Source organism: Pelodiscus sinensis, chromosome 17, assembly GCF_052426305.1.
Source record: "Pelodiscus sinensis isolate ZL-2025 chromosome 17, ASM5242630v1, whole genome shotgun sequence".
Taxonomy (NCBI): domain Eukaryota; kingdom Metazoa; phylum Chordata; order Testudines; family Trionychidae; genus Pelodiscus; species Pelodiscus sinensis.
Window position 1 is genome coordinate 2,553,468 of NC_143068.1, and position 14,359 is coordinate 2,567,826.

The 14,359-nt window shown below is 61.5% G+C and overlaps 1 protein-coding gene across 2 annotated transcripts in view; it reads right to left on the reverse strand.

Moving 5' to 3' along the window:
* Window positions 1-7,269, reverse strand: part of ACSS2 (acyl-CoA synthetase short chain family member 2) — a 43,924-nt gene extending 36,655 nt beyond the window's left edge. Inside the window, exons 1-2 of one of the 2 annotated variants that reach the window (XM_075901485.2) lie at window positions 7,105-7,269; window positions 3,867-4,062 (exon numbers count right to left, since the gene is read on the reverse strand). In XM_075901485.2, coding sequence (XP_075757600.2) covers window positions 3,867-4,062; window positions 7,105-7,228 — 320 coding nt within the window. In that variant the 5' untranslated portion in view covers window positions 7,229-7,269. Of the gene's footprint in view, window positions 1-3,866; window positions 4,063-6,628; window positions 6,867-7,104 lie in introns of those variants that run through there. The other variant, XM_075901486.2, reaches the window with a different exon arrangement.
* Window positions 7,270-14,359: the final 7,090 nt, after the last annotated feature.

Genomic DNA, 14,359 nt, shown 5'->3' on the forward strand with positions numbered 1-14,359 from the left:
GCCCTGCCGCGGACGATGGGCACGAGAGCAGCTTTGAGTTTGGCACAACGGGGCTTCTGGAGCAGCACTCGCGAGCCCCTGCGCCGTACTGTCGTGCGGAGCCATGTCGGCGCGCTGGCACCAGGGCACGCCCCCGCCAGAAGGGCCCCTCAGCTGGACGAGCCCCTGCGCCGTATTGTCGTGCGGAGCCACGTCAGCGCGCTGGCACCAGGGCACGCCCCCGCCAGAAGGGCCCCGGCAGCTGGACGAGTCTCTGGGCCGTATTGTCGTGTGGAGCCACGTCGGCGCGCTGGCACCAGGGCACGCCCCCGCCAGAAGGGCCCCGGCAGCTGGACGAGTCTCTGGGCCGTATTGTCGTGCGGAGCCACGTCGGCGCGCTGGCACCAGGGCACGCCCCCGCCAGAAGGGCCCCGGCAGCTGGACGAGTCTCTGGGCCGTATTGTCGTGCGGAGCCACGTCGGCGCGCTGGCACCAGGGCACGCCCCCGCCAGAAGGGCCCCTCAGCTGGACGAGTCTCTGCGCCATATTGTCGTGCGGAGCCACGTCGGCGCGCTGGCACCAGGGCACGCCCCCACCAGAAGGGCCCCGGCAGCTGGACGAGCCCCTGCGCTGTATTGTCGTGCGGAGCCACGTCGGCGCGCTGGCACCAGGGCACGCCCCCGCCAGAAGGGCCCCGGCAGCTGGACGAGTCTCTGGGCCGTATTGTCGTGCGGAGCCACGTCGGCGCGCTGGCACCAGGGCACACCCCCGCCAGAAGGGCCCCGGCAGCTGGACGAGCCCCTGCGCCGTATTGTCGTGCGGAGCCACGTCGGCGCGCTGGCACCAGGGCACGCCCCCGCCAGAAGGGCCCCGGCAGCTGGACGAGTCTCTGGGCCGTATTGTCGTGTGGAGCCATGTCGGCGCGCTGGCACCAGGGCACGCCCCCGCCAGAAGGGCCCCGGCAGCTGGACGAGTCTCTGGGCCGTATTGTCGTGCGGAGCCACGTCAGCGCGCTGGCACCAGGGCACGCCCCCGCCAGAAGGGCCCCGGCAGCTGGACGAGTCTCTGGGCCGTATTGTCGTGCGGAGCCACGTCGGCGCGCTGGCACCAGGGCACGCCCCCGCCAGAAGGGCCCCGGCAGCTGGACGAGTCTCTGGGCCGCCCCACGCAAAGGGACGGGCTCAGAAGCGAAGCACAACTCCTGCTGGAGCCCCGGGGGGGCGACGGGGACACGCCCTTTTCCTGCCCCACACAAGCCCAGTGCGCTAAACGCACTGCTCCTTCCGCAGGCGAACCCACCACGCCCACTGCGGTCGCTGCGGCGGCACGTGCGCCGAATCATGTTGCTTCTGGCCCAGCATCCTTTCATCTGGGAGACGTGGATCTGCCCTCCCCGAGGTTAAACCCGTAATGAGGACAAATAGTCACTTAGAGGAGAGTTCAGCCAGTCAGCCACCGAGTTTAATCACTTAAAGCCTGGCAGAAATCCACGCCGGCAGAAGACGACAGATTTACGTCTGGTTTTGTCTTGCCAGGGAAAAACGCCCCGGGAGCGAGAGAGAAAGTCCCCCCATCTGCTGGTGCCACCGGGGCAGTCTGGCTCAAGTGGTAGCTTAAGTGTGCTTGGGATTTTCTCCTTTCGAACGGTCACCCGACTTTTAAACCAGTCTTCCACGAACAGTCTGCCCTACAGCGTTCTCGCTCGCCCGTGCCAGCCAGCCACGGCACACGGAGCTCAGGTGAACGAGCCAACACCTCCCACGGGAGAGCCATGTGCCGAGCAGGGCAGAGCTGCAGCAGGGTTCCTGGAAAGGGCTCCAGTTCCCAAACAAGTTGGACACACTTGGCTTGGCTTGGCCACGGCCAGAGTCCTCGCCTGGGGCGCCGAGGGCGAGGGCACAGAGGGAGCAGGGAGCCGAAGCAAGTTAGTTGTAACGTCTGCATTCCCTGAGCTCCTCGCTGCACCCCCCTCCCCTCCCGTCACCTCCCCCTCCGCACGCTGCACGCGCCCCGCCGGGCAGGAGGAGGGAGCGAGACGCAGAGGAAAAGCTGCCGCTGCAATCAGGCCTGGTGCAGCACCTGACGAATTCCAGGCCCGGCTCCTTGCAATGCGACGTGATGCCGAGTACGGCCGAGAAAGGTCCCGCTGCAGCAACGCAAACCGCAAGCTCCTTCCCAAAGGCAGGCAGCCGGCAGGGCTCGGGAGCATGTCCCCACGTGAACGGGGCCAGTGCTGGGATGGACACGCCGGGGGGACTGGCAGGCGAGGACACAGCTCCGCTCTTCACCGCGAGCGTGGGGGCTGGGCAGAGCCAGCGGTGCCTGGGCGCTCCATGTGCACAGACCCTTCCTTACGGGCACCGGGCCCCTCTGCTCTCCTCCTCCAGAGCCCGGGACGCCCCGCGTCTGAGGGCGGCAGCATCCCAAGCCCAGAGCACGGAGGCAACGCAGGAAACAGCCGCCCGCAGGCTGGGCTCGCAGAGGGGCGCGCCCTGGGAGTGGAGCCCCCTCCCACCTCTCAGAATAAATGCCCAGGCACCCTGGCTAGCCGCTGAAGCAGCAAAGATCCTGCCAGATGCTTTCTCTCTCCAATTCCCCCCGATATTTGCTCCTTCGTAACGCAGCCGTTCACGTCCCCCCACGGCTCAGACTTGCAAGGCCATTCATTGCAACGGCCGCAGGCTTTTTTAAACAGAGCTGAAGTAAAACCGCCAGTTTGTGATCGTCACTTCCCCCTTTTAAGGATGATTCATGTTTTGTGCCCAAGAACACAAGGAACCAAACCGCCTAAGCGTGATCAGAGCCAGCAGGTGCAGGAGCCTCAGAGCTCTGCCACCTCTCCCCTGCCTCCAACAGGCCACCACTCCCCTGCCACGCCTCACTGCTCAGCCCACGGCCTCGCTCCCCGGCCCCCTCCCAGCTGCCTGGCTCCCCAGGGCTGTCCCTGCAGCTGCACGAGGGGCAGGCTGGCTCGCTGCCACGGGCAGACCAGCGTTTCAAACCCGCTACTTACCCACACGGGCGCTGCTGTGGTGCGAGAGGAGTCGCGTTACGGGCGCGCACCCCCAGAGCGGAATAGACACCATGAGCCCTGCAAGGCCACACTTCCCCTTTGGACTTAGAGGCCGAGGCAGTGTCCGGGAACTCGAGTTTTGCCTCCCGATGGGTTGTTACGTTTAACACCTCAAAATACCGGGCAGTGACCGCCCTGGGACCTAGCGAGCCTCAGCGCCGAGCACTAACTGCTACGCACCTGGGGGTTTTACCGAACGATCCGGCACGGGGGGGTTTCTATGGCTTGTGAGGCAGGAGCAGGAAGAGGCGTCCCGAGCGGCAGGGACAGACAATAAAAAGACTGTCAATTGTTCCTGGAGCAGGCGATGCCCAGGAACGAGCTGCAAGGGGAAGAAACTGGAACAGGTGGCTACAGCCTCTACTCCTGCTACCGACAAAGCGGGTCCTACTGCCAAGGGACTGAGTGAGGCAGGAGACCAGAGAGAAAACGGCTGCTCCGTGTCCTGAGAAAGCAACAGTTCTGCTGCTGCTAGGGGGTTCACCATGGCATGCCACCAACTCGGCTCTGGTTTCCAGCCTGGCCACATTGCGACAGTGTCTTCCATTGCAAACTTCAACAGCAGCCAACTGCACACAGTCCCCGGTGACGAGCAACTGAGCCGTATCCTCTCCCCCGCAAGAAACTCCTAGCTGCAGGTTTCCTCACCCAGCCTGAATTAACACAATATGGGATCTCCAACTTAATTCCTGTCACTCGGGCAGCCCCCTCGGCCCCGGCCCGCAGCCCCCGAGATGCACGGCCACGGGCCGAGCAGCACCGCCCCAGCACGACACAGACATGACACGATACGATACTAAAAGCAGATCGTTACCAGTAAAAAGCAATTTTGTCCCCAAGTTTCTTTTCGTTGACGTTTCTGTCCAGCAGGTTGTAGCAGATGTTGGTGGTAGCCCCTTTCATCCATTCGATAAAGATGGGCCCTTTTGTCACATCGAAGTTGTATTTCAGAAAGGATCCCGAGGGTTGGGTCCTCCAGTAAAACTCCTTGGCAATGTCACCCCAAAACTCTGCAAAAACAACAATCGGACCTTAAGTGACAAAACACGGCTCAAGACACGTTTCACATCTGGAGAGAAAATTCAGGAACAGGGTCAGATTCAGCAGAGGCTGCAGACCTGCCACACGTCAGGCAGCGGAAATGTGCATGCGCTCAGGCTTCTTTTAAAAGCAGCTTTTGCCACCCACATCTAGTCCTCCTCGAATAACAGAATCCAAGCAGGAAGGGCCCTTGGGAGCTCGAGTCCCATCCCATCCTCCTGACAGGGCCAAGTATCGTGTAGACCAGGGGTCTCAAACTCTCATCCCGTGGGCCAAATCTAGCTGGAGCCACTGCACAACCTGTCCTGGGATTCATGGCAAGCTGGGGGGCCTGTCCACCTCCCCCTTCCCGCCAATGCCCCGCCCTCTAACCCTGGCACCCCCATCCCCAAGCGCGTGGCTTTCCAGGCCAGGAGTTTGAGACCTTGATCTAGACCATGCCTGACGGCACCTGTGCAACCTGCTCTGAAATCTCTCCAGCGATGGAGATTCCACAACCTCCCTGGGCAACTTATTCCAGTGTTTCACCACCCGGACAGTTGGGAAGTTTTTCCTAATGTCCAACCTAAACCTCCCTTGCTGCAGTTTAAGCCCCTTGCTTCTTGTCCTGTCCTCAGAGGCCAAGGGGAACCATTTTTCTCCCTCCTCCCTGTGACACCCTTTTAGGTACTTGAAAGCCGCTCTCATGTCCCCCCTCAGTCTTCTCCTTTCCAAACCAAACAAGCCCAATTCCTTCAGTCCTCCCTCCTAGCTCGTATTCTCTTGACCTTTCTTCATTCTTGTTGCTCTTCTCTGCACCGTCTCCAATTTCCCCACATCTTTCTTGAAATGCGGCGCCCAGAACTGGCCACAACACTCCAACGGAGGCCTGACCAGCGCAGAGTCGAGCGGAAGGAGGACTCCTCGCTCACACAGAACCGGTTCCACGCAGATTACAGGACACAGCATGGAAGCATTTTACCTTCCTCCAAAACCGGGAGCAAACATGTTGCATTTCAACCTGGCAATTTCCCCCCGTTCAAGGGATCCCTTTCCAGCGGTGTCCTCACACCACGCAGGTTGTGACCACGCCCTCGCTTTCTAACAACGCCCCACCCTTTCTCAGGGAGCAGATTTTTCCACTATTCCACTTTGACCTTCAAAGTCATGCTGAAGTAATTCCTGGGGACACGGCCACGTCCTGTGTCTAAGGAAAATGGACGGTGCCCAACCGATGGGCATTGCAACTTCCACAGGAGCAATGCTGCCACAACCCACCCGGTTCTGATCGACTCAGCTCTGCACCTGGCACCGGGCAAGCACAGAGACGTGACCAGGAAGCACTGCACGCGAGGGGCAGGCAAGGGACAGGACGGGCATGAGGCCTGCGAGCTGCAGCCTCGAGCGCACAGGAGCCAGGGCCAGCAGAGGGACTCCAGCTACTTCCTCCGCCTCCGCTGCTAGACAATTCGCCCCATGCTCAGTGCCCGCCATAATCATCCCCCCCACCTCGGCACCCCTCCCCCTCGCTACACCCGATCCAAGCTGTTACCAGCCCAGAGCCCGGGAGAACTCTGCCCCTGCACGCGGGCCAGCTGACTGCCCGTTTGCCGGCCTCACACGGGCGTTCGTGTCTGCACCACTCCACCTAGCGCGCAGAAAACGATTCCTGGGCCTGCACCAACCGCAGGCTGGAAGTAACTTACATCTCTTAGAAACATCTCTTAGTAACATCTCTTAGTAACTTACATCTCTTAGAAGTGGGTCTTTGCCCACGAAAGCTTATGCTCCTACACTTCAGTTAGTCTATAAGGTGCCACAGGACTCCTCGTCGCTTTTGCAGATTCAGACTAACACGGCTACCCCTCTGATACTTTACATCTCTTAGGGGTACAGTCATAGCCACCCACTGGGAGCAGAGGGCTTGCCAATACACAGGCTGTCCCGGTGCAAAGTGGGACAAGGCACGCCCTGAAGGTAAGGGGTAGGGCCAGTTCTGGCATGGCCTAGGGGAGGGCAGGGTGGTGGGTTCAAGTCCTCCGGGGGCCCCTCAGGACAGGCGGAAGGGGGTTGAGATACTGTGGGGTGGGGCAGGGGGTGGGGGGCTCAGGGCAAGGGGTGGAGATGTGGGGAGGGTGAGGGTTATGGGGTGTGAGGAGGGGCGTGGGGCAGAGGGCTGGGGGAGGTGCAGGAGTGGGGGGCTCAGAGCTGGTTGGGGTTGTGGGGGGGCTGAAGCCCCCATACCCATTCGTACCAGGGCGCTGCTTGCTCCTCCCTTCCAGCCGTCAGGGAGCGAGAGGAAAGCACACAGCTCGTCCCCCCCCCCCCCCCCCACAGTGCGGGGCAGGAACAGCAGCGTCCTGGCACAAGTCTGGGGGGGGGCACTCTCCCCTAAAAGCCCCCCTTTGGGGGCCGGGACTGGGACTGCCCCAGACAAGTGAATGGAGGCCGTGACCCCAGCCGGCCCCTTCCCCTGCCTGCCGCTCAGCACATCAGCGCGGCGCGGAGCCCCGGCCCCCAGCTAGGAGCGGCCCCCTCCCCCCGGCTCCTTCCTACCGGGGCGCACCGGCTCGACCAGCCGCCGCCGGGGTGACCCTCTGGGTGCCACCTCCTGCGGCCCCGCCTGCGCTGGAGCGGGGCCCCCCCGGGACCCCAACCGGGCTGGGGGCGTCGGGCAAACTCCGCTGGCCGGGCAGGCGGGGCCAGACGCGCGCAAGCAGCGAGCTGAGCGGGCGGCACAGGGCGGTCCTCGGGCAGCAGGAGCCGCGCGGGCCGGGCAGACCCGGAGCCGGGCTGGCAGCGCAGGGGAAGGGCCCGGGGGCGGGGCGCAGACCCCCCGGCCCGGCACGGGGCGGGACCAGGCCCGGCCCGGAAGCGCGGCGCGGGCACGGCTGGAGGAAGATCACGGTGCGAGCAGGGCTGCGGCTGCCGCGCCCCGGGGCCGGTGGCTCCCGCGGGCTGCGCTCGGCACCGGGCACCGGCTCGGCCGGGCGGGGGCTCGCTGGGGGCCGGGACCCGCCCGCCCCGCTCACCCTGCGGCTCCTCCAGCGAGCGGCGGTAGCGCTCCCGGTAGGCGGCCAGGCTGGGCACGTGGGCCCCCCGCGCCAGGCTCGGCGGCGCCGGGAACAGCGCGTCCCCCTCGGCCGGCAGCGCCATCGCCCCGCCGCTCTGAGCGCGCCGCCCGGGAGCCGCCAGGCCCCGCCCCCGGCCCCGCCCCCAGCGCGATCCCGGCCCCGCCCCCGGCCGGGCGCCCTGGGCCCGCTCGCGGGGGGAGCCCTGGCTCCGGTGGCCGCTGGACGCGCCCCCCCCCGTGTCTCTGCCGCGCACATGGCCCGTGCGCCCGCCCTGCCAGCAGGGACACTGCTCGGAGCCCAGCGGCCGGGCAGTGCCACGGGGCTGCTGGGCGAGGAAAGCCCCTTGCCCAGCCCCCGCCGGCGTGAGGGGCCCTGTCCTGGCCCGCACCCAGCCCGCTTCGGGCCCTGCCAAGTGCCTGCCGGCCTGAGAACTGCGGGGCCGGGGCAGGGAGCCAGAAAATGCTGCTCCCTGCTGAGTCACTGCACGGCCTTGGGAAACACCCTCGCTCCTGACTCCTCTTGAGAGAACCAGGGACCCGCGGGCCAGCTTCTTCCTGGGCTCTCTCTGCAAAACTCGGACAGTTGAAAGCGGCTCCGGGAGCAGCGGCTCCGGGGCCACGTTTCAGTGCACGAATTGGAGAAGGTGCAGGGAAGAGCAAGCAGAAGGGTGGAAGGTCGAGCGCACACGAGCTAGGGGGAGGCAGAAGGAACTGGGCTTGTGCAGGTGGGAAAAGAGCAGACAGGGGACAGGAGAGCGGTTTCAAGTATCTAAAAGGCGTTTGGAGGAGGAGAGAGAAAACTTGCGCTTTGGCCAGAGGCGTAGCGAGGGTGTTATGCGCCCGGGGGCAAAGGCAACATTTGCGCCTCCCCCCGCCGCCATGTGGCACCGCCCGAACCTGGTGCACAGCTGAGGGGAACTTGTACCGCATCTTCCCCCACCCCCGGGCTCCCGCATGCACTAACCCGCCGGTGGAGATGGAGGAGGGTCGGGCTTGGAGCAGAGGGGAAGGGAGGAGGCTCCAGCTGCCGGTGCCAGGCGGAGTAGGAGCATGTGAGCTGAAGGGATAACGGGGGGAGCAGAATGGGATTACATTGGAGCCTCCCTAGCATGGTGCCCAGGGGCAACTGCCCCTCTGGCCCCCTCGCTACACCACTGCCCCCCCTCCTGCAGATCTATCATCTTATGCACGTGCAAGATCCGTGAGAGCTCTCCCATGCACCTGCAGTTAGTGTCTGTGGCGCCAGCTTCTGGGTGGTGTCTCAATGCTGCCACATTCACCTCCAAAGAGGGGGCTTCCCAAAGCAGGCCCTTGCTGCAGACCCCAAGGCATCCACAGGTCCAGTCTCCTTTCAATGGGCCCACTGCCCAGGGCTCATTGATCTTGGATCTGGCTTCCATCCCCTCTCCAACCCTTGCAACTGCCCTGAGGTGCTCACCTTCTGCCTTCTCCATTCCCACCTCATTCACCCCACAGGGCCAGTCTCTGCCTCACTTGTCCTAGGGACTATTCTACCGAGACATCATACAAAGTTTCCATGTAAAAGGACTTGCTACAAAGCTAAAACTTCAATGAGAGAATGATTAATACAGAGACGTGTCTACATCTGCTGCAGGGAGACACCTCTGCCTGCCTCCAGCCCTCTCCCCAAGGCTACGTCTACACTGGCATCCTTTTCCAGAAATGCTTAAAACGCAACAGTTTTCCGTTATAAGTATTTCCGGAAAAAGCGCGTCTACATTGGCAGGATGCTTTTCCAGAAAAGCACTTTTTCCGGAAAAGCGTCCGTGCCAATGTAGACGTGCTTTTCCGCAAAAAAGCCCCGATCGTCTTTTTTGCGGAAAAGAAATCTGTGCTGTCTACACTGGCCCTTTTCCGTAACAGTTTTCTGGAAAAGGGCTTTTGCCCGAACGGGAGCAGCATAGTTTTTCCAGAAAAGCACGGATGATTTTACAGTAGATTGTCAGTGCTTTTCCGGAAATTCAAGGGGCCAGTGTAGACAGCTGGCAAGTTATTCCGGAAAAGCAGCTGATTTTCCGGAATAAGTGGCCAGTGTAGACACAGCCCTAGAGTCTACAGACCCATTGCAAAGCGGGGGAGTGGAAGGAAAGAGGCTGAGGCCCATCAACGGGACTGAAGCAGTCATGAGCAACCCATGCCCAGGAGCCATTCTCCTGTCCATTGTTGGTGCTTTGTTGCTTCAGGCATGCTGAAATGCAGTCACCTCTAGGGTGGGCTGGACAGCTGTTTAACACCTGCACAAGGTTTCAGGCAGGGGGCAGTGCGGGCTGCCTTCCTGCAGAGCCCCCATCAGAACTACTGTGCCCTCCTGACTTAGGAAAAGAATAAACAGGAGGATTGGAAATTAACCCACTCAGTCTCACATCCCCTAGGCGGGGAATGAGCCATCTACATTAGGCCCCAGCTGGAGTATCATGTCCAGTTCTGGGCGCCACATTTCAGGAAACGTGGAGAAACTGAAGAAAGTCCAGAGAAGATCAACACAAATGATGAAAGGTCTAGAGAACATGAGCTATGAGGCAAGGCTGAAGAAATTGGCCTTGTTTACCTTGGAAAGAGAAGACCCAAAAGGGACATGAGAGCAGCTTTCAAGTATCTAAGGTTATGTCTACACTAGCCCCCTAGTACGAACTAGAGTGGCTAATGTAGGCATTCGAAGTTGCAAATGAAGCCCGGGATTTAAATATCTCGGGCTTTATTTGCATCTTCCCGTCCGGGCGCCATTTTTAAATTCCCTTAGTCCGAACTAACTGCCCGCGGCTACATGCGGCAGTAAAACGTTAACTCAAACTAAGTCCATTAGCCTCGTGGAACGAGGTGTAACAGTTAACTCGAACTAAGGACTTAGTTGGAGTTAACGTTTGACTGCCGCGTGTAGCCGCGGGCAGTTAGTTTGGACTAAGGGAATTTAAAAATGGCGCCCGGATGGGAAGATGCAAATAAAGCCCGGGATATTAAAATCTTGGGCTTCATTTGCAGCTTCGAATGCCTACATTAGCCTCCCTAGTTCGAACTAGGGGACTAGTGTAGACATAACCTAAAAGAGTATCATGAGGAGGAGGAAAAATTGTTCTGCTTGGCCTCTGAGGTTAGGATGAGAAGCAATGGGCTTAAATTGCAGCAAGGGAGGTTTAGGTTGGACATTAGGAAAAACTTCCTGTCAGGGTGGTTAAACACTGGAAAATTGCCCAGGGAGATTACGGAATCTCCATCCCTGGAGATATTTAAGACCAGGTTAGACAGACGCCTGTCAGGGATGAGCTAGGGCAACTCAACGTTGGAAGCCCCAGGGGCCACACTGATACTTACAGAACATGCTGAGGGCCTCAACTTAAGCGTGGTTGCATATGCAGGCAAATAGATACAAATAGCTTCTCTCACACTGACAGGCATGAATACAAAGATTAAGGCAAAACTGCACAACACACAGGCCCCATTTAAGTCAGCTCTGCTGATGTTAATAAAATGCAACATTTACCCGACTTCTACCCATGTGACAACACTTTTCATGAGCAATGACAGTCCAAGAATTTAACTACTAAACGGCATCTCAACAGAAGATCATTACACTGACTACTTTTTTGTTTCGGCTCCCACTCGCCGGCCACGTATTGATCCCCACATAAACCCAAACTGCACTGCTGGGTGCAAACAAACTGGCCATGGGCAGCATGCCAAGCTATTAATAAATATTTTATAACCCTTTACCTTTTCTCTCTGCTGCCATGTTTCCTCTCCTTGCTCCATCATCTCCCCTGGTGCCTGCTGCCCCCCAACTCTTCACCCTCCTCTGCTGTCCTGACTCCTGCCCTTCTCACTGCCCTCAGCCCTCCTGCAACCTGCCCCCTCCACCAGCCCTTCACTCCCTCCTGTGCCCACTCCTCCAGTAGCCCCACTCTGATCAGGTGAGCTACCCCTCCTCATCCCCTCTCCTAACACCTCCCTCTACACACCTGTCCTGCCTCTCTCCTCTGGTGCTGATCCCTCCCCTGCAGGTGTCTGCCCTTCTGCTTCACCCCAGAATCCCCTGGTATCTGCACCTTCCCTTAGCCCTGCACCCTCCTGGTGCCTCCCCCTTCCCTCACTGCCCCTGCCCCCTTTGCCCTCTTTTTCCCTGATACCCATCCTCTCACCACCCTCTGCCCCATTCCTCTCATGCCCCTGTGCCCTCACACATGCCTTGCTCCATCCCCCTTTCTCATGTCCACCCCTCCTTTCAAGCCTTCTCCCAGCACCTCCCCCTTCCCCCTCTAGACCCTAATGCCCTTCCCCTCTCCTCTCCTCTCACAGCATCACCCTGTCCCCCCTCCCACTGACACCTCCCCTTTTCCTCGTTGTCTGCACTTGGACCCCTGGCATTTGTCTCTCCTGCACCCCCGTCCCTTGGTACCTTCCCCTTTCTTCCCCCTCCCCCTCCACTCAAGCCCCTTCCTCCACCCCCGCCCTCTGCATAAGCCCCTTCCTCTCCCACCCCTTCCCCCTAGCTTTCCCCCTCCCCCCACACAAGCCCCTTCCTCTCCCACCCCTTCCCCCTAGTTTTCCCCCTCCCTTACCTTCTGCCTTCTACTTTGCGGGGCCAGAGTCTGTGCCCGGGCCGCGGAAGACCCCGGACTCGGAACCCGGAGCTAGGCTGCACAGCGCAACGCAGCACCTCGCAGTTTTAAAGTCCCGGGCTGTGATGTCATGTCATACCCGGGCATCCTTCCTGCTTACCTGCAAACGCTGCTCATGGCAGCAGCAGCAGCTGGCAGCATGCGTGGGCAAGGGGATGCCGACTAAATGCTGTACAGGCAGGGACGGTCTGGGGCTGCGGGGGGGACGCCCATATAACTCGCCGTCCATGCCAGGTGAGCCTGCGCAGTGTGCGCTCGCTCTCACCCCTAGCGTGGGGCCCCGGGGCAATTGCCCCCCCATCCCCGCTTCACTACGCCTCTCTCCTTGGCCTCTGAGGACAGGACAAGCAGCAATGGGCTTAAACTGCAGCAAGGGAGGTTTAGGTTGGACACTAGGAAAAACTCCCCACCTGTCAGGGTGGTCAAACACTGGGATAAGTTGCCCAGGGAGGTTGTGGAATCTCCATCTCTGGGGATATTTAAGAGCAGGTTGGACAGACACCTTGGTCTTGGTGCTGGGTCCTGGCATGAGGGCAGGGGCTGGACTTGACCTCTGAAGGTCCCTTCCACTCCTAGGATTCTGTGACTACACACATACTCCCCGGGGTTGCACAGACATTACCCCCGAACGAGCAGGGACACAAAAGCAAAGCTTCTCGTTCCAACGAGAGACTGAGGCACACAGATGCCTGGGCCCCCGCATGCGCAGGGCGCAGATGAGCGAGGCTACGCCGACTGGCCGCCGCTAGCCTCCTGCTCCCGAGGGCGTGGAGCGGCGTGAGCCAGGCACCAGCCAGCGGCCTGCTCAGTCGGCGCCCCCGGGATTAAGGCCGTGTCATTCTGCGGGCCGTTGCTTCACGCCCTTGTTTGCAAACATCACTGCTCCCAGCACCTGAGCGGCAGCATCTCTGGGCCGGCTGGGTCCTTCCTTCCCCTTCCGACGGCTCCGCCCAGCTCTCTCCCCGCCCCAGCGCCCCGTGACGGTTCCCCTGCTCCAGCCTTGCCGGCCCCCTGGCAAGTAACAGGCTGAAGGAAATGGCGAGGGGAGACAAGGAACTCGGGGTGGGGGGGCCTTCCCACCCATTATCTCATGCTGGCCTGTGCTGCTGCCTGTCGGAAGAGCCGTGCCCGGGGTTCTGGCTGGCGTGCCTGGTCCAGTGGCAAACACACTGGCGGGTGGCGGGACCGGCTCCCCTGCTCCACGCGGGGGCTGATCTGCTCCTGAGCCTCTGAGTAGGCCGGCAGGTGTTGGCGTGAGCAATGCCAGCTCCCTGCTGCCCTGGGCACAGGGGCGGGGAATCACACGGCAGCAGCACACAAACCCGGGCAGGTGGATCAGACCCAGCCCAGCTGCAGCCTTGGACTCTGAGAATCCGTCCAACAGCTTTGGGCTCCTCACAACCCTGCTCCATCCAGCCTCTCCACCCTGCTCCATCCACTGAGCCGGGCCTGCAGCCAGCCGCAGCCCTGGAGCAGAAACCCAGGGGTCTCCCGCCCTCCAGCGGCGAGCATCGGGCATTGCAGACGGGGAGTCAGGGTCCAGATTAGCTGCATCTCAGCGACCACCCTGCCCAGCCCGCGCGGTCGTCATTCCGGTTTCGGAGCTCCTGCTTCTCACCAGGCGTGAGACCAAATTGGACCTTGCAGGGCAGACACAGCTGTGAGCTGTGAGCGTTGCCATTCCCCGGGAGGAGACCCACAGTGCCACGCGGTGACCACGCGGGCCGGCACGGCCAACCCTGCTGCTCTGCAGCTGCACGGGAAAAGCCCCAGGAAAGTTTGACTTTCAGTTCCCGTGCGGCCAGAGTCGGAGCAGGCAGCGCCCCTGGCTGGGGTGGACGAGAGTTTTGTGAGGGCGCGGGGCCTAGTGAAGCGCAGGGCCCAGGGCAGCCACCCCGCTCGCCCTGCCCTATATCCGCCGCTGCTCCTGGCCATGAGTTCCCAGGGGTGCAGCGAGCAGCAGCATGGCACCTGGGCCTGCAGCTTAAGGCGCACCGTGGTTAACGTGGCTGCCGTCGTGCTGTGACGCTCAGTGGGGCGCAGGCTGGGTCCGTGCTTACGTGGCAATGGCGTCTGTGCGGATAGCTGGGGCCAAGGCCCAGAGAGACCGTCTCCCGTCTGCCCTTTCACGCAGGGGAGGAGACGAGTGCATTATGGCCGCTGACGACAGGTACCTAGACCGCTTGTGGCACAGGCTTGGTCCCGGCATGCACCGGGAGGGCGCATGGACCGAGGGACAGAGCCCCGCAGCATCGCTTTCACGGGGGACGCTACTTGGAATCGCCTGGGGCGTCCGAAAAGCGGGTGCTGAACAGGCAACTTTTAACATAGTCGCCCCAATCCCCAGGGCAGCCATGGCCTGCGTGTGCTGGGCAGAGCCTTCCCCCAGCCAGCTCCAGCACCGGCTCTGGGCCCTGCCTCGGTGCTCAGCACCGAGAGCTCCAGCGCACCCTCGCAGGGGCGCCTGCCAGGCTGCTTCCCAGTGGCTCTCCCTAGAGTGAGTGAGTCATTCGACGATGGCCACCTCGCGGGGCTCCCAGAAGAGCTGGATGGCCGGCGGCGTCCGCCCCGCCCCCAAAG